Consider the following 21,348-nt stretch of genomic DNA (forward strand, 5'->3'; position numbering starts at 1 on the left):
GATTAATTTTTATATATAAGAAGATGATCTAACAACAGAACAGACTAGGAAAGATTTGCTGAAGAATTGAATAATCGCATTCAAGTAAAGGTACCTCTTAAGACAGACGAAGAAGAAGCTTACTCTACAATAAATGAAGCTAAAGCAGGTATGCCACAAGGAAGTGTATTGAAGTACTACTCTACAAATGTGATATGCCATAAATACCTATATTTGCTGATGATATTGCGATTTATGCTGTCGTAGACTATATGGAACAGGTTACATAAAAATTATAACACGCAAATGACAATAAAAATATTTGGACCCAATCTAGGAAAATAAAAACTAACGAAAGTAAATTGGTTCGTGTGTAGTTCAAGTATAATCAGACCACATAAACACCATTAACAATAAATAATATTATAATTCCATAAAAAATAACGTTAAATATCTTGTAATGAATCTTAATGCGAAACTACGCTGGAAGGAATATGTAAAAAAGAAAAGGAAGTAACTGAAATTGAAATATAGGAAAATATATTATTGAATTGGTGGTAAATGACTATTAGCAGTACATAATAAATGGCTATTATACAAGAAAGTGTTCAAACCTACATGGACCAAATAATACAATCAACATTATCGAGAACAAAGTACTGAGAATTGTTGTAGGTACTTCCTGATATAACACTGTTGTCATGTGAGTCCATTTGACGGTTCCATCATAAAATTTTACATTTTTGACGACACACGTACTTAGAACGTTTTGTCGCACGGACGCTATTTCTTTATTTTATATTTTTGAATGTTTCGTATCGGCAAAAAATGGAACTGAATGGTGAACATTTTCGTGTTATAATTTTTTACGATTTTCAACGTGGATCATCAAAACAAGAGTGCATCACTCAACTGAATTTGACTTTTGGCGTGGAAGCTCCATCAAAAACCACCGTGTATCGCTGGTTTAGTGAATTCAATCGTGGTCGTAGTTCGATGTCCGACGAGGGTGAGGGTCGTCCAAAATCGACTGTTGTGCCAGAAAACATCGATGCTGTATGTGGAATGATTAAGTAAGATCGTCATGTCACCTATTGTGAGAATGAGGTATCCCTAAACATTAGTTCCATCAGCATATATGCGATTTTACAACCTATATGCGAAAGTTGTTTTCGCATTGGATCTCACACAATTTAACAATCGCTCAAAAAAGGCTCATGTCGATTGGTGCAAATAAAAGCTTAAGAAGTGTAATCGCGATGCTTCGAGAGACGTTTATAAAATCGTGACATGTGACGAATCATGGCTATACTCGTGTGAGCCCGAAGGTAATCATCAGTCGACTGTATGTGTGTTCCAAGATGAACCAAATCCAACAAAAGTTGTTCGCTTCTTAGTTCTTAGTGAAAACTGGTCATATTACAAGGATGACTCTAGGGGATTGTAGAACAGTAAAGTCTGATTGGTACACAATCATTTGTTTGCCAGAAGGTTTCGGTAAAATAAGGAAAACTAACAAGTGACGCCGGATTGTTCATGACAACGCGTACTCTCACGCATCGGCTCAAACAAGAGACTATTTGAGCACCCGAAACATCGAATTGATAGGTCATACGCCGTACAGCCCTGATTTGGCACTGCGTGATCAACGATTTTCATCGCCCGAAGAAGCTATTAAAACATTCAAAAATCATGTTTTAAAGATACCTCATTCGGAATGGAACAAATGCTTTGAAAATTGGTTTAAACGTATGCAAAATTGTATCGATCATCGTGGCGAGTACTTTGAAAAACAATAATATATATTCGCAGCTTAACTATTTGTTTTTTTTTTATTCCCAAAATATAAATAGTGACCCTCGTATTATAAGACCGAGTACTTACAACGAAGCCTTTAGATACCGACTGTCAGGCAAGGAGACATAAGGACAGGCTCCATTCTCATATCAATATCAAAGTAAAACAAATCTTGGATAACGCCAGAGCAGAACGCCGACTCTAAAGAATAAAATCATTTGAGCTTGTGTAGTGTAGTGTAATAAAATGTATTTAATGGAATAATAGCAGTCTTAATATATAAATTACACATTAAACATTATTACACCATAGACTAAGATAGGACTGATAGGTTCTCCTAGATATATACGTAGATTTGAATTATTGTAAAGACAAGAAAAAAAAGATTATGATCTACACTAACTTAATATTAATTAATCATGCCTGTATACCGTACCAATCGTCTGTTTTACTTAGTTTTAGGATGGAGCGTTTCAGGAGGAAGCGGTTCAGATTTACAAGGTCCGGTGTTCATTATCGAGCCTGCTCACCACGTGGAATTCGGCGCCGCCACAGGTGGAAAAATCGATTGCGCGGGTCACGGCAGTCCATCTCCCGATGTCGAATGGATAGCGGTAGATGGCACCACTATCACCCAGGTATCGTTATATTTTATTGCAGTTTCCGCACGTTTGTTGCCTATTCCAACGCCGAAAATAAAAACAAGTCGTGGCATAGAATATGAGGTTTTCCATGGTTATGCGATAATGTTAAAGGTGTTATTTTGCGGTCATATTTGATAGGAGAATTTGTTGTTTAAATTACGAAACAAAAATGAATGTAGTACCTGAAATGTTCTATAATTAGTTGGAAAAAATATAATTTAGTTTTATTCACAAATTTCTTTGGAGGCCACCAGCTTTATATCAATATGATTGTTTGCAGAGATCGAAACAAAGGCAAGGTCTGGAGTGTTGGGTGAATGTATGAAAACCTCTCATCGAAAGTCCTTCAATTTTGTCATTAAGTATAGGTTTGGATTAGTGATGTCGTGACGGATAACAACGACTTTTCCAATGGTTAGTTCGTTCTGGTCGTTTTTCTTCAACAACACTCGTTCTTGACACTATTAAATAGAAAATCAAACAACTCCTTTGACCTTCACGTATACACTGGCCTCATTGCGGGTTTAGAGACTAATTTTTTCAGACTTCAACAACGATCTTTCTCACACATTATTTCGTATATGTGTGATTCAATTTCGTTTAGTTTCAGCACTGATTCACGAATGAGAACATATTCCATTAAATTTTTCACTGTCAGAGAGATAAATTTGAAAAATTGTTAAATAACAGGTGAATTGAAAAGTCCCCGGCCTGACACACAGAGGGCGCTACTGGAATTAACCATATGTTTTTTTGTTAGCCCTAACCCTCAAAAGATGCGTGTATAAATTTGACAGCTGTCGGATCATTAGTTTGTGAATTATAGCATTTTGAGTGAAGCAACTTTTGTTATTGTGAAAAAAATGGATAAAAATAAATTTTGCGTGTTGATAAAATATTGCTTTTTGAAGGGACAAAATACAGTTGAAGCAAAAAAACTTGGCTTGATGCCCAGTTTCTGGACACCTATCCAGGAAAATCAACCATCAAGGATTGGTATGCTAATTTTAGACGTGGTGAAATGAGCACCGAAGACGGTGAAGGCAGTGTACGCCCGAAAGAGGTTGTTACCGACGAAAACATTTTAAAAAACCCACAAAATGATTTTGAATGACCGTAAATTGAATCTGAATGAAATAGCAGACAGTCTAAAGATATCAACTGAACGTGTACATCATATCATTCACGAATATTTGGGTATGAGAAAGCTCTGTGCAAAGTGGGTGCCGCGCGAGTTCACTTTTGACTAAATACCACGACGAGTTGATGATTCGGGGCAGTGTTTGAAGATGATCAAGCGTAATAAACCTGAGTTTTTGCATCGATATGTGACAACGGATGAAACATGGCTCCAGCATTTCACTCCGAAGTCCAATCGACAGTCATCCGAGTGGACCGCACACGATGAACCCGCTCGAAGCGTGGGAAAACGGAGCAGTCGGCTAGCAAGGTTATGGCGTCTGTATTTTGGGATGCGCAGGGAATAATTTTCATTGACTGCCTTGAAAAAGGCAGGATCATCAACAACGACTATTACATAGCGTTATTGGACCGTTTTAAGGACGAAATAGCCGATAAACGGCCACACTTGAAGAAAGAGGAAGTTCAGTTTCACCAAGACAATGCACCGTATCATAAGTCAGTGAAATCGATCATTTGTTTATAATTAAGTCGGAACTGGCTCTTTATTATGTTATTATCCGTAACATCAAAAAATCTTATGGCCTACTGGGTTGTCACAGCGGTCAACCCGACAGGACAATCCTCTTACTCTTACTGTGTTACAATAGTCGCGGGTTCGAATCCTGCTAGGGCACGGTTATGAATTGTTTATAATTGTGATAAAACAAGAGTGCAAAATCCGATAGTGGAAATCGATCCTAGTCAGTCCAGTAACCAGGCCAAATAAGCGATATGCTATCAGAAGATCTGATATGGTCTCTAAAGTTGATCATTCGCAAGTCGATAGCCTTTATGCCGAAGATTGTGGTTCAGATTTCACTTTAAGCAGTAGGTTCAGTTCAGATGAACCCTCGTTGGTAAGAAGAAGACTTTAAAATACAATAAAAACAAATATCTTCTAATTTATAAAATAACATTATAAAAAATACTTCATGATAATAGAATGTAATTTTATTAGATGCTTTACGTTTCTTCGTTATTATTTTGTTAGCTCTTACAACGATATATCTATAACAATTAAAAGCAGTGTTAAAACTATGAACAAATCTAAAATATCTGTGTCAACAAAAATAATACATGGTGAAGCAGCTGGCTTGATTTTAAGCCAAAAATATTAAACCAATAATGAAACTGTTTGCATGTTAAAAGACAATTATTGACAATGTATAATCAAAAACTCGTTTAATATAAACCCAATTTGGACTGGCCTTAAAAATCATTTAAATAGTCAGAAGACACGGCATTATATTGAAAAAATAAGATATATGTTTGTTAAATCACATAGACACAACGTAGATAATATAAAAGTATTACAAAAAAAATTAAATATATCCAGTTGCGGAAAAAGTAATTTCAGTTTGCCCTGACAGATGGCATCCCTAGTACAGTTATTCAATGAGATAATTCTATAGGTCACTGAAAAATAACAGACAACGAACTATTCTAGATAAAAGAGTAATATAATTCTTTGAATATGGAAACCTCAAAAGGTCATTTTCGTCATATTTTACATTTTTACTTTCAAATAGGGAAAAATGTAGCATTTAAAAAATACAAGCTTATCTAAAATTGAGTGGTGTCTTTCGTGACGTATCTATGTTTCTCGTTTTGGTCGACGAATTGTTAAAACAGATCATGAAATCCGCAAAACACCTGGTACATGACATTGTAATGACGCAAGTTCACTTTTATTTTGGAAAAAAACTATATTTATGTATTAATCGACTTAGCGAAATCTTTACCTCCCTTTTTGCAGGAAACGAAACCTAGAGGCGTGAAATTTAGAACCGTTAAAGCTTATATCGATGAATAAATTGTATATAATAAGGGCTACCAATAAATAAATTGCAATAAAACGTAGAACGCCCAAAACCATGAATAGCCGTCAGATCGGTGACACAAAATATTAATACAAACATTTTAGACTGTGGCCGACGCGCTGTCAGATTCAATTAATCATAAAATTAATCAATCTGGCAACATTGTACCGTAGAATTCGGGCTGGATATTTCTAATCAAAAGACAAATTCCTAAATTTTACATTTTTTAAAAAATATTTTAGTTTTCTATTTAGCAACGAGGGTTTATCTGGACTGGACCTACTCTTTAACTTAGGCTTCAAGCTACGATCCCCGGCATTAAACCTACCGACTGGCGAGTGACCAACTTAGAAATCATCCCAGAAAACATCCTGTCTTACCCAGCCTGGTTACTGGCGTGACTAGGATCATTTTCCTTGTCGGATTTTGATTCAAACCCGCGACTATAGCAACAGTATTTTAAGCACTGTTTTTTAAAGATTTTGTGTTATTTTGATTATTCTCCTAGTGTTGGAATTTATTAAGGATTATGGCAAGTTTAAATGAAACATTCTTAAGATTGGTATGATCACATAAAATAATGTTTTACTTTTTTTGTACAGGGAACAAAATATGTCCCTTTTATCGGGAGATATTTGTGAGAGAAAAGCTTCAAATTGTTTCACAGCCATGAAAGGAAAAACCCGACATATGCGAAAATTTAATTCGAATATTGACTAACAAAATTCTAGAATAACAAGAAGCATTTTGATTTAATTTGATATCTGGTGAACAGAGAACAGCTAAGAAAAATTATTCTTACTTAAGGACTGATAGTTATTGATATGATTATGGAGACATAATATATTATTTTATTAGAGGCGACTTTATAGGATATTAAGATTTTTCTCTAAATTTTAGATAGAAATTTAATTTCTTATTTATCGATGAGTTGTTACTTAGTAGTTGTAGAAAGTATTAGATAAATGAAAACTATAGAACACAAACTAAATATGAGCTATCGGCAAGTACGAGATGGAAGAGTGAAATAAATAAACAAAGAACAATACTATTTTATTCAAATAACAATTTGGGAAGGCAAGTTATTCTTTTAATAGGCCTGATGTATTTATTATTCTAGAAATATATATTTTAGATGATATCTATGCATAAAAGATATAGACTATTTGAATACATAAATGAAGTAATGAAAATATGTAATAGTTAAAAATAAACTAACTACAAAATTCATATATGGAACACATAGGATAAATAGAAGTAATTATGAATTATTAACAGTAGAGTTGTAATTATTTTAAAATATTAGTATTAATATTCATCAACGATTAATGTTTTAAGATATGTGACCGTAAGACATTTTATTCTTCGAACGTATCAATTATTTTTATTATTAACTTTATCGACAACTTTTAATAAATCAATATCCACTTTATTGATTGTAAATAAATTTCTTTAATATAACACATGGGCTGAAAAGTCCCAGCCGTAACTGGGGAATCGCGGCTTGTTTTGTTCAAAATTGTCGTTCTAACATTTCAATACCACTTTTGTAGAACAATTTATCTTTTACCTCAAAATAGACTTCAGTTTCAGCGACAACCTCTCCATTAGAGCGAAATTTTTTACTGGTGAGCATTTTTTTGAGGTCTGCGAATAGCCGGTAGTCACTGGGAACCATATTTAGCGAATAAGGTAGTTGTGGAAGCAATTCGATGTTCAATTCATGCAGTTCAATTTTTATCTTTGCCAAAAGCGGTCGTTTCTTTGCAATTTCTGCTTTCCAACGCTCCATAACTCTATATAATAATGACTGTTGATGGTATTTGCCATCTCAAGATAGTCGATGAATATTACACTGCGCACATCCCAAAACACCGAGGCCAAAACCTTTGCAGCCGATTATTGTGCCTTCGAGCGCTTTATGCGAGGTTTATCAGTTGCTGTCCTCTCAGATAACAACCATTTCAATTCCAGGGTGAAGTGATGGATCCACCTTTCATCTATTGTCACATTTCGACGTAAAAATTCCGGCTTGTTACGTTTGAACAAAACCAACACTGCTCAAGATCATCGACACTTGTTTCTGGCTAACTGTGAGCAAACGCGGCACCCACTTTGAACAAAGCTTTCTCTTGATATCTTTACGATGTTGGCTAACTCACGCGAATTCACTTATCTACGACTCAAAACGATTTCTGGATATTCTTGATGTTTTCTGTTGTTACCATCTCATTTGTACGTCAACTGCATTCTGCATCATAGGTGTATCTACGACCACGTTTGAAGTCAGCAAACCAACGTTTTATTATTGATTTTGTTAGAACGGAGACTCTTTACACTTTTCAAGCCATTGATTCGCTTGACCGATGTTTTTCCCATCAAGAAGTGGTGTAAAATTAAAACACGAAATTGTTTTTTATCTATTCTACTCATAATTCACAAATTTATGAGTAGAATATCATTAAGTTTTAACAGTTTTAAGTTAAAACCAGCGCCGTCTATGTGATCGGCCCGGGACTTTTCAGACCACGTGTTACATTTTTATATTGTAAAAAATAAATGTGTTCGTTACTGATTCAATATGTAATATAATTTATATATTATCTGCTTTCATATACATCTATGTGTTTCTTCGTATATTATACCATATTTATATTTATAAAATGAAAATATAGAAAGATCCTGTAAACATATAGTTGATAAACTTTGTTGATTATTGAAACTAAACAAGCTCTTGAGATAGTTGGTGAAAATTTATTTTATTTCAGACGGAGTTTTTCAAACACCAAAACATAATTAACTTAATAAATTGATGTGGAATTTCGACCACATGGCGATCACTAGTTGATATTATTTTGTGAAAGGCGTGATAAAGTACAGGTTTATAATTTTCTATTTTAGAACAGTTTTATCTTTAAGTGCGCGATTCTAAACCAGCCTACCCTATAACTAAATTATATTATTACTAAGGAGATATATCATGGTTAATAAAAAAAGGGATAAAATGTACTGCCTACGCTAAAACAGCTCCGCCTTTCCTAATTTTCTACTCGATTTGATACCATTGCGTCCATTTTTCTTCTTTATTTTTCCACGGGGATAATTCCCCCTCCACACGAAAAAAACCGTATCACACATTAGCACACGTTCAGCGTCTATATCTCGTGTAGTTTGTTTCGTTTCTGGAGCTCTTTATTATGGTTCCTTCCCCGGCAATTTGTCACCGGCGTGCCTTCTTTCTATTTTCGTCTCCTTTGTGGCGTCTCCACCCGATTACACCTTATTGATCCCATAATCTATCATACATTCTAACTTTTTAATAAAGACCTTTACGGGCCTGGCGAAAAGAAAATATTTGCCGGTGGGATTATGTTCACTTAGTTGTCGATTTCAGAATGTGTCGTAGTAACGGTGTAAAGATGACACGCAAGTAATTCCCACGGTTTATTTTAACGTTTTCTTTTACACGCAGTTCCGCGTCATAACATGAATTTTTAAATAATCGTTTGCATAAAAAAGCAGAAAGACGCGGATAATGGAGGAGACACGTGACAATGTTATTTTACATTTCCTTTTACAATAGACTATTAAGTAAATGTCGTCCTTGATAAGAGATGGCGCTGTTACGTATACCGTGTAGCGAATGCACTGTTGTTTACTTGATTTGACAAACATTACTCATTGTTGTTCCTGCAGAGGGTGGACAGAAATATGAATTAAGGTAAAGTGCTGAATTGTAGGAGAACATAGACGTTACAATATAACAAGTCAAGTGAAAAGTCCCTGGCCTACCATAGTAAAACACATTTTATTGGCAAAATTAGTTTTTTTTTATTCATATTCATGTAACATAATTACCTTCAAGGGTGATACACTGATTATAGCAACTCTCAAACTTTTCGGTACTTTTGTATTGCGATTTGTCCTTTGCTTCAAAATAGGCCTCAGTTTCAACGATCACCTCGAAAATTTCTTCCCAGCGAGTATTTTTTGAAATCTGGAAACAGGAATTAGTCGCTGGCAACCAGATATGGAGAATACGGTGGATGAGGAAGCAATTCGAAGGCTAATTTATGGATTTTTGCCATCGTTTTTACTGACTTGTGACACGGCCCATTGTCTTGGTGAAGCAGCACTTCCTTTTTCTTCAAATGTGGGCGTTTTTCGGCGATTTCGCCCTTCAAATTGTCCAATAACGATATGTAGTAGTCGCTGTTGATGGTCCTTCCATTTTCAAGGTATTCAGTTAAAACTATTCCATGCGCACTCCAAAATACAGACGCCATAACCTTGTCAGCCGACTGTTGCGTTTTCCCACAATTTGGAGCGGGTTCATCGTGTGCAGTCCACTCGGATGACTGTCAATTGGACTTCGGAGTGAAATGATGGAGCCATGTTTCATCCATTGTCACATATCGACGCAAAAACTCGGGTTTATTATGCTTGATCATCTTCAAACACTGCTCCGAATCATCAACTCGTCGTTGTTTTGACCAAAAGTGAGCTCGCGCGACATCCATTTTGCACAGAGCTTTCTCATACCCAAATATTCGTGAATGATATGATGTACACGTCCAGTTGATATCTTTAGAGTGTTTTCGATTTCACTCAATTTCAATTTACGGTCATCAAAATCATTTTGTGGATTTTTTTAATGTTTTCGTCGGTAACAACCTCTTTTGGGCGTCCACTGCGTTGACCGTCTTCGGTACTCATTTCACCACGTCTAAACTTAGCATACCAATCCTTAATGGTTGATTTTTCTGGGGCAGTGTCCGGAAACTCGGCACCAAGCCAAGTTTTTACTTCAACTGTATTTTTTCCCTTAAAAAAGCAATATATTCAAGCAAACTGACATTTGATTCGATTCTAAAATATTTACCAAAACAATTCAAACTAGTGAACCCCCAGGGTTCACCAAGAAATCGATCACAATGCATTATAATAAATCATTTTTCTCCCATAATATAGTAAAAAAGCTAATTTAAGAATTATATGTTACTATAGATTGTTTTTTCAGCATTTTCAGCATAAATGTTGTAATGACATATTAAAATACATCCAAATTACCTCAAGAACCAACATTCTCTAACTTATCTTAAATTGCATTTAATTAATTAATTAACTGTTAATAAATTTAAATTACGCCACTGAACATTATAACCAAGTATCATATGTAAGATTATTTTCAGAACTGTAATAACTTCAGAACATAATCAGCATATATGATCTTTCTCTACTTTTATAACAGGTGGCGCGAAGGACCGCTATCATTTTGATTGTGCGCCATCTTTGTTATGTGACGTTTACCTCAGTTTCGCTTTAACCATTGTATTGAGTAGACGTCCTAATTTTATTATGGATAAATATACACCACAAGAACGAGCAGAAATAGTGACAATATTTATTGAAAATAATCGTTCCATTGTTACCACTCAGCGGAAATTGCGTCAAAAATATCCTAATCGTCCAGTGTCTTGTACGACAGTAGACAGGCCTCATTCTGTAAGACAACGGACATCTCGTAACGCTGAAAATGTGGCTCTGGTGCGCGATAGTATTACAGAGTCTCCAAAAACATCAATACGTAGACGTGGTTCCTAATTACACATTTCGACATGCAGTATAAGGCGAATTTGAAACTGATTTGAAAATGTTCCCGTACAAAATTCAATTAGTCCAAAAATTGCTACCGAGAGATCCTGATCAACGAGTTGACTACAGTAATGCAATCCTAAGGCTGCATGGTTGATAATGAGCGATGAAGCCCATTTTCTTCTCAGTGGCCACGTCAATAAACCGAACAGTCAGGTTTTGGGGAACACAGAATCCTTGGTTAATTGATGAAACATCATTGCATCCACTAAAAACAACTGTATGGTGTGGTATTCATGCTGGAAACATCATTGGTCCCTTTTTTTTGAAATTGACCAATCTATGATATACCGATAATTTGATTTTTATCTCCCACTCTTTCTCTTTTCCGATGATGTATATAATGTGTCATTATTGTAGATATTATCGCTCTTAAAACGTCTAAAAAGTCTAAGAAATCATAAAATCAGTGAAATCACACATTTCGGTTGTTTTAAGCGTCACAGAACAAAACAGCACAAACGTCACATTATTTGGATGGAATTAGTGTTTCCAACATGCAATAAGATTACTATATATTGATGTTTACTATGTTGCATGATGTTCATATAAACTTTTCTATCCCCTGTACTTGTTTCAAACAAAGAACAACAGAAGAGATTGTCAAATATTAAATAAAGTAAATCGAACTATATTAAATCTTTATTTTTAACCTCATGAAAGGTCAAGTTAAAGTTTAATCATATCAAGACCTACGAAACTTTGAAAATATATCGTAAAATTTAATAGCACTTGGAAAACTTCGAAGATAAGTACGTCAAAATGATACAAAATATATCTGAAATTCATCACATTTACTCATCCCTATAAAGACGTAAATATCCCCCGAAAAAACGTCGTTTATCGATTAATTTCGGGGTTCATCTCCCCTCGGTTTTTGTCGATTTTCTTTTTGTTGAGTTTTTTTCCCATTTTAGACGAGCTAAAGTCGGTTTGGATGCCATACAAACATTAATATGTTGTTTGTCGTCGACATAACGCTAGGTCCCTGCCTTTGATATTGCCTTTTTACAGTTGGGTCTTTTGTAACGTATCATTTCGTTCCATGTTTCTTTTATTTGTTTTTGTATGCTTAATCATTACGTATGATTTTTTTCAAAGATCTTGTCCTGAATGATAATGCGCCTTTGAATATATCAGACAAACGGACTAGAGATACTGCTGGTAATATTTTCATCTTTTTTTTCGTTAAAAAGATAAATATGTTGTTTTATACAGCTGCTGGTGTTTTCTCTCCTATATCGGCATTCATCTTTTAAATTACTTTATTAAGTCGAATATTATTGACTGAATAAATGAATCAGTTTTGATCAAGATTTGAGCACCTATTATTACAAATGGAAAATGATATATAACTTCTGTGACACACATCAATTGAGGCGTTTTTTAAATAACAATTGTTCGGTTAAGTAGGCAATTCAAGCACATTAATTGAAATCTTCAGCTATATCTCGTGATTTTCAATATGTAGTAAAATAATATAATATAATATATATAATATCAATTTTTACCAAATACTAACTCTATTACATCTTTCACTGGTATTTCTTGTGGAACCCTAACATTTATATACTCGAATATTTCGATATACTAAAATATTTTAGTATATAGTCTTATGTAAATGGTTTGAAACTGCTTTGTGGTCTATATATAGTTTCTTAAGAAAGTTACGAGATAATAATTATAATAATTTCATTTACCTGTTGACAATTTCGAAAAAAAAAGTCCAAATCCAAATTTGACATCAAAATTTCCTAAATAAAAACGACCAAGTCAATTCTCATCAACCCCATGAGCCATTTCCACTACGATCGTTATCACTATTTCGATGTCCTTACGCTACATTTTTGTTTTCTTAGAAGTAAAAAGTCAAAATATGACGAAACTAACTCTCTGGAAACCCAATATTAAAAACGCAAAAACTTTTATCAAAGTAACCGAATGACGCTACCTTTGTACTTTTATGTAGAAAATCTTATGGACCCTTAAGAGACGCTAGAGTGTGACTTTATTAAATAAGTACTTATTTATTTAATATAAATATTCTAGACATATAATATTTAATTTATTAGTAAATATTTCAGTATAAAACAGAAGTAATAGAATAATCTGAAATTACTTTGCACATAGCCTTATATGTTAATTCAAGGTTATATTATTCACTTATAGTAAATTCTTATTCCATTATTATTCCAAACACCAGAAGTTATGTACCTAATAATAAAAACATTTTTTCTGGAAATGTTTATATATTCATTATTATTTAAAAAAACCTTTAATTTCCCTTTAATTATCTAGGATATTGACAATATGTTTCATAATCATATATATTCCTTTTCTGTTCTGCGCTATGGCAATCAGTTTCGAAACAATAAGCCACTTATTGTTAAGCTTATTGTATTGCAAGCCGGCTTGATTATGAATTGATATAATATCATTTCGGTCTCATTGCTTAAAAGACAGTGGATACCTGCTAACTAATTTAGACTACGGAGTCGAGTTCTTTACGCTTGGTCCAGATGTCCTTCTGCGTCCAATTAACCCATAAACTCAAAGTGTAAGTAATAGAAGTAAACTTGGAATAATCACATATTAATATAGTTTTTATTTACGATTTATGATACATTATTTTGCAGCCAACTATTAAATAATCTTAGCCTTGAAAGATAATGATAAATCAAGACTATCAGAAGAACGAACTATTCGCGCTGCAACAATGTATCCTTCACAACTTTTTCAATATGTGGTCGGGAATTGTCATGTAAAATAATGACTGTCATGAATGTCATGTAATATTGATGATGATTATGGATTTTATCAACTCGTAATATACTACATCTTACCGACCCTATCAAAAGCTTTTATCTTTTTATCTTTTTTCCGAGCAAGCACCGGAACGCCAATGTTGAAATAATTCAAACTGCCATTTTCAGTCAATTCAGATGGTAGCTAATTTCTCTTCTTTGAATCATTCCATGTAATTTTCTGGAAATAATTGAGCTGACAGATTGAGTAGGGTTTTCATCCAACAAATCTTATAGATCTTTCCATATCATTGGCCTCACAATCAATACTTTTAATTGATTAGCACCAAAAGGGTTCAAGAATAATAACTTTAAAAGATAGAGAACTGCTAAAAGTAATAAAGAGATATAATTTACAACATATCTCTACTGGTGAACCAACATATTAGCCTTCAGACAGAAATAAAAAACCAGATACTATAGATTTATGTATTACAAAAAATATTGATACAAAAAAGTGTCATGCAGAAACATGTTTCGACCTGTCTTCTGATTAATCACTAATAATAGTAACAATTTCTTCAAAAATTACCATCAAAGGTAAACCCCCTTCTCTGTGCAATAATAGAACTAACTGGCCCTTATTTAGAGAAAACTTAGACCGAAACATCTCTCTAAACTTACCGCTAAAAACTGAAATGGATATAGAAATAGCAGGAATAAACCTTACAAAAAATATACAGGAGGCAGCATAATCCGTGACCACTAACAGTAAAACATTTCCAAGAAAAAATACACAACAGCAAAGGATTGAAGAGAATAAAAGAAAATTCAATGGGGCAATAAAAGAGCTGAAAGAACTAATCCAAATTGAACAAAACCAAGGCATTCAAGAATACCTAGAAAACTTGGCACCAACTGAGGCTACAGACTATTCGTTGGGGAAAGCAACAAAAAAGCTAAGGAGATCCTAGCAGCATAACCCACCTATTAAAACAAACGAAAATAATTGGGTTAGAAGCAATAAAGGGAAGGCCGACATTTTCTCAAAACACTTAAACAATGTTTTTAAACCTTTCCAGTCTCAGCTACATAAAGATGTGGAAAATAAAATTACTAGCTTTCTAGATTCGCCATATCAAATGGACAAAAAAGTTAAACAAACAATAATGAGAGAGATTAATATTAAAAAAGCTCCTAGTTATGACTTAATTACTGGTAAAATTTCAGAAGGACTATCAGAAAAGGTTATAAAACTATTAACATTTATATTTAATGAAATGCTACGAATTAATTACTTACCTAGTATCTCGAAAGTAGCTAAAATATTAATGATTCTTAAACCAAGAAAAATACCAGAAGATGTGACTCCCTACTGACCTACAAGTTTATTACCGATAATCTCGAAAGATTTCGAAAAATTATACATAAAGAAGCTAAACTATATAATAGAAAAAAGAAAAATTATTCCAGAGCATCAGTTTGGCTTTCGCAATAAGCATGGGACTATAGAATAAGTGTATAGACTTGTAAAAAAAAATAAACACTGACCTAAATGCCAAAAGATATTGTTCGGCTGCTTTTCTAGACATATCTCAAGTTTTTGACAAGTATGGCATACGGGCTTGCAGGTTTAACTAAAGAAACTCCCTCATCTGGACTATCAGTTACTAAAGTTGTATCTCACTCATAGGCATTTTATTGTAAATCAAGGCGATGAACATACCGAATTAAATCCCATATATTCAAGAGTTACGCAAGGTAGTGTACTGGGCCCAGTACTGTATCTTCTGTATACGGCCGATCTGTCCACCACAAAAGTAACTACTGTGGCAACATACTCAGACGACACAGCAATCTTAGCATCCCTTGAAGATCCAGTCACAGCATCGACAAACCTACAAACCCACCTGGAGCAAATAAAATTATGGTTGAAGGCATGGCGCATTAAGGCCAATGAAACAAAATCCACACATGTAACGTTTGCCCTGCGTAGAATAACATGTCCACCAGGGAATATCAATCATCATCAACTCCCCCAAGCAGAGCATGTTAAATATCTTGGTATGCACTTAGATCGACGCCTAACCTGGAAGAAGCACATACTCTCTAAACGTAAACAACTTGGACTTAAATTATATCAAATGTATTGGCTCAACGGGCGCAAATCCAAGTTGTCATTAGATAATAAGGTATTGCTGTATGAGTCTATATTCAAGCCCATTTGGTCATATGGAATGCAACTATGGGGTACCGCTAGCAAATCTAATATATCCATCATTCAACGGTTGCAAAATAAGGTGTTGCGTGCCATTGTTGATGCTCTGTACTATATTTCAAATAGTGATACAGCGCGATATTCCTCTAAAACCTATAGCGAGTGTAATTCAACGTGTTTGTGTGAAGTACTTCGAAAGAGTGTCGGTGCATCCCAATGTACTCGCTAATCAGCTAAATATGCGACGTGATAGTGAAGTGCGTAGACTAAAACGTTTAACACCACCTGATCTGATTACTGGACTTATGTAGACTTTAGAATAAGCTTTAGAATAAGACTAATTAATAAGATAATATTTTATACGGAAGATTGCTTAATGAAATAGACATAAGGAATACTTATTGCTAATAAGGTAGATTGTGGAATCACAAAGAGTAATAAAAAAAAATTTGCATCAAAACCGACAATTGAAATATGACGTCGGATCAAAACGATGTGTAAATGGCTTTGGCAGAAAATTCCATCAAGTCAAATAACAAAAGTAAGGAATGCCATAAATGAAATGTTTATCATTTCATGATTAGCATTTGTATATATTTGGTAATTCAATAATACTAAATAGAGAACCGTTATTTTAGTAGATAAATATCAAAAACATCGAATGTAATAGTTAGGTTATGTTGTTTAACAATGGTTTACTTCGGTACTTCGTATTTCCACTGGTTTCCGCTGATCAAAATGCATGCAATCACATAAAACTCCTCATGAAGCAACAAAAAATAAATTGGATGTTATTTATTACAATAAAATGATCTAAAATGTATTTGATACTGGTTAAAGTTTTAGTTTGGTCCCATAAAACCGTAATACCCCCCACAAATACATCCGTTTATCGAATATATTTTCAAGTTCATCCCAACTCGCGTTGTCCATTTCCTTTGTGATATTCTCCTTTTAGGCCGACCAAAGTCGGTTTAGACGGTAACAAACATCATTATGCGGCCGGTCGTCGACATAACGTTAGGTCCGTGCTTTTGATACGGCCTCTTTACGGTTATATCTTTCGTAACGTATCATTGTGCTCCATGCTCCTTTCATTTGTTTATCTGAATATTTTTTCTCCCTCAGAATTTGGCCTCAATTTGGTCGTATAGTTAAATAGATTGCGGAGATATCTCGTGGTTATATTCTGAACCTGAATTTTTGATATATTTGAATAAATATATGGTGAATCATCTTTTAAATATAACTTTTTCTAAATATACTTTAAAGACTTCTTACAAACGGGGGCTATCAGGACTGGACCTATTGTTTAACGTGGGATCCGAACCATGGTCCTCGGTGTTAAGCCTACCGACTGACCAGTGACCAACTTAGAGACCATCCCAGAGGATCCATCCAGCCGGTCTTACCCAGCCTGATTACTAGCATGCGATAGTATTTCAAGATTTTTTTAGATCTTTTAAACATTTCTTGATTAAAAGCACATACCACATCTAAATCGACAAATGGATGATATTGTGACCATTTCGTTTCATTATTGAAATAAATTATTAAATAAAAAATCCAGTATTCAGCTAGGACAACTTTTGCTGGGTTCGCTAATAGATCTCTTTGTTATTTCTTGTACCGATTATAACAATAATAATAAAAGAGTGATATCGCTCAATAATTTCTGGCATTTTAATATTTCAGTATCAATATCAAGTAAAATATATACATAATGGAAATATCTATGCTTAAATGTTTGTTGCTCATTCAATTCATAAAAGGATAATATAATATTAGACAAAAATAATTCTACACCCCCCACCAAAAGGATTCACAATTTCGATATATATATATATATATATATATATATATATATATATATATATATATATACAATAACCCGTAAAAAAACCGTTTACTCCATACACTGCAAAAAGATTATTTTCATAAAACTTCAGTAAACCCCTGAAAGATGGTACTAAATATAAAGTAGAGCTTCACTGGAGGCTACGTTTTAGAAAACAATTTCAAAAAGCCTTCAGTAAAGATTATGATTCTTCAAATATTTTCGTTGGGCTTAATGTTTCTAAATCGATGTGTTATAACAGCTTCGAAGCAACGATGGTACAAAAGAAAACAGTTTGGATATCCTTAAAAAATGTGATTACTAGGCTTTTGCGCAATGTGTTTTGGTATCAAGCCTTTAATTATAAATGTAGAAGAATAGTAGAATGTATACTCCTATCTCCCTTCCTCTCACGCAACATAATATAAAAACGCAACAAAACAAGGTTAGAGAGCATATTTACTTTATACGTTTAATTCATCAAAGTCATTTTGATATCACTCTATTTCTACTTAGTTTGTTATGTTACTACCTGTATACATATTTCCTGATTATACTAGATTTAATCACTATATTCTCCATAATGAATTGCATTACCTGCAAAAAAGTTAGTATTCCTTCTCTCCTCATACATTTTGACCTTTGATATTCTGAACAATAACATGCACATGGAATGCACTGATTATAGCGACCCTCCAAATTTTTGATACCATTTTTGTAGTACGATTTGTCCTTTGCTTCACAATAGGCCTCAGTTTCGGCGATCACCTCTTCATTCGACGAAAATTTCTTCCCAGCGGGCATTCTTTTAAGATATGAGAACACGAAATAGTCGCTGGGAGCCAGATCTGGGGAATACGGCGGATGAGGAAGCAATTCGAAGCCCAATTTATGGATTTTTGCCATCATTTTCACTAACATGTGACACAGTGCATTGTCTTGGTGCAATACTTTTCTTTTCTTCAAATGCACCCGTTTTTGGGGATTTCGTCCTTCAAACGGTCGAATAAAACGCTATGTCGCTGTTGAAGATCCTTCCTTTTTCAAGGTAGTCAATGAAAATTATTCCATACGCATTCCAAAACACAGGCACCATAACCTTGCTAGCCGATCGCTGATACAAAAAATCGGGTTTATTACGCTTGATCATTTTCAAACACTGCTCCAAATCATCAACTCCTCGTTGTTTTTGGTTAAAAGTGAGCTCGCGCGACACCCACTTTACACAGAGCTTCCTCATACCCAAATATTTGTGAATGATTTACGGTCATTCAAAATCATTTTGGGGATTTTTTTAATGTTCTCGTCGGTAGAAACCTCTTTTGGGCGTCCATTCACAAGCTAGTAATCCGACAGCTGTCAAATTTATACAAGAATCTTTTGAGGGTTAGAGCTAACTAAAGAACATATGGATTTAATTCTACTAACCCCAACTATTGGTCAGGCCGGGAACTTTTCATTTAACCTGTTATAGCTAAAATTGAAGAAACTGTTTGCTTCCAATAATTTACTTTAAGCTTACTTTATGATTAAGGGCCAACTGAATAACGTTATGACAAATTAATTCAAAGTGTCAATCATACCTTGCTAAATTATGAGTTCCAACACAAATACACAGAAGTTTATCGTTATATTACAGCAATTTAAATAGTAATTATAGAATGGGAAAATCGATGCTCAACGACACGAAAAGTTGTTTTGATTGTTCAATAAGTAATTTTATTAAAAAAATCGATTATATTGTTTTAAAAGATTTTCCGAAAATTAATTAGGGATGATTTTGCGAGGTGAGATTGTTTTCAATATTTCTGCAACCTAAACATACCTTGAGGCACCAAGTAATTTTAGAGATGTGTAGTTATTTAACAGAGCACCACAAAGGTAATTACTAAACAATGCACTTTTGATCAACATAATCTCTATCATGAACCACACAATCATTCAGCGTCGCTCTAACATTTCAATACAACTTTGCAGAATGATTTATCTTTTGCCTCAAAATAGACCTTTCACCAGTTGCTGTCCACTCAAATGACGATCGTTTTGATCCCGGAGTGAAGTGATGGATGCAGGTTTCGTCCATTTTTATATATCGATCCAAAAATCCGATTTGTTACGTTGAAACATGTTCTTGTTTTTGGTGAGCAAAGGCAACATAAATTCTGGACAGAGCTTTTTCATAATCAGATGCTCATGCAATATAAAATCAATACGTTCTTTTGATATATTTACGATGTTAGCTAACGCACGCAACTTCACTTTTCGTTCACTCAAAACGATTTCATGGATTTTTTAAATGTTTTTTGGTGTTACCACCTCATTTGGACGTTCACTGCATTCTGCACCATCGGTGTCTCTATGACCACGTTTGAAGCCAGCAAATCAATATTTTATTGTTGTTTCTGATGGAACGGAGTCCTTATGACAATTTTCAAGCCATTGCTTTGTTTTAACGGTATTTGTTCCCATCAAGAAGCAGTATAAAATTAAAACACGGAATTGTTTTTGATCCATTGTTCTCAAAATAACAAAAGTTAGAACTTATACTCTTACTACTTATACTTGGAACAATAACTCACAAACTTATTAATAGAATATCATGAAATTTTAACAGCTTTCTTTTAAAGGCTAGTACTAACTGAAAAAGTGGTGAGTGCAATAAAACTAGCTCCATCTATGTGTTAGGCCTGGGACATTTTAGTCAATGTGTTAAAGTCCAGCAATTATAATCCAACACATGTTTGTTACCACACAAGAATTGTTACTTTCTGCATATTAAAATACGGTTAAGTATACTTGATATCAATATTCTATTCCTTTTCTGAAATTACCACTTGCCAATATAAAATTATTTAAACTAACTGAACTGTAGTGCACAGAAAATTAAACAATTATCTCCGTCCTTTCCTCTCTCAAAATTACTACGGGAACGCTAATTATTAAACATATAATATTATTAATTAATTAATTAATATTATTATATATTACTTATACCAAATTAAGTGGTCAGATTTGAGCAGCTCATAATCATAATAATTACTTTTGAGTCCCATCAAATACTTAGCACCATCTTCTTTGGGCTCATTCCATGGATTTTCCAAGTGTTTTTTGAAGCTTCTCTTTCATAGAGAATAAAAGAGAAAGAGACATTTAGACAAGAGAATATATATATATGTATATATATATATATATATATATATATATATATATATATATATATATATATATTAAGGAAAAATATATTTTACGAGATAAGTATTCGTCCTTGTCATTTGACAATTGTTATATGCTAATGTGTATAAAGGAAGACATAGAGCTAATGCAAGGCTGTGATCATCAGTCATGAACAATAATTGTTTTTATACATACTACATAACAAAATTTTTTGTTTTAGCATAATTTACCTACGCATCTAAAATGAAAGTCATAATTAACTGAGCATATATGTAAATTTACACTACACAAATTGTAT

The 21,348-nt window shown here is 33.8% G+C and overlaps 1 protein-coding gene across 1 annotated transcript in view; it reads left to right on the forward strand.

The window, feature by feature from the left end:
* Positions 1 to 21,348, forward strand: part of Dscam4 (Down syndrome cell adhesion molecule 4) — a 253,476-nt gene that overhangs the window by 172,530 nt on the left and 59,598 nt on the right. The window contains exon 2 of the mRNA XM_076411320.1: positions 2,233 to 2,414. Within this exon, the coding sequence (XP_076267435.1) occupies positions 2,233 to 2,414 (182 nt within the window). The remainder of the gene's footprint in view (positions 1 to 2,232; positions 2,415 to 21,348) is intronic.

This window comes from Rhynchophorus ferrugineus, unplaced genomic scaffold, assembly GCF_030347505.1.
Source record: "Rhynchophorus ferrugineus isolate W39M unplaced genomic scaffold, kcgeb_rfMv2 rfM8, whole genome shotgun sequence".
NCBI classification, from domain to species: Eukaryota; Metazoa; Arthropoda; class Insecta; order Coleoptera; family Curculionidae; genus Rhynchophorus; species Rhynchophorus ferrugineus.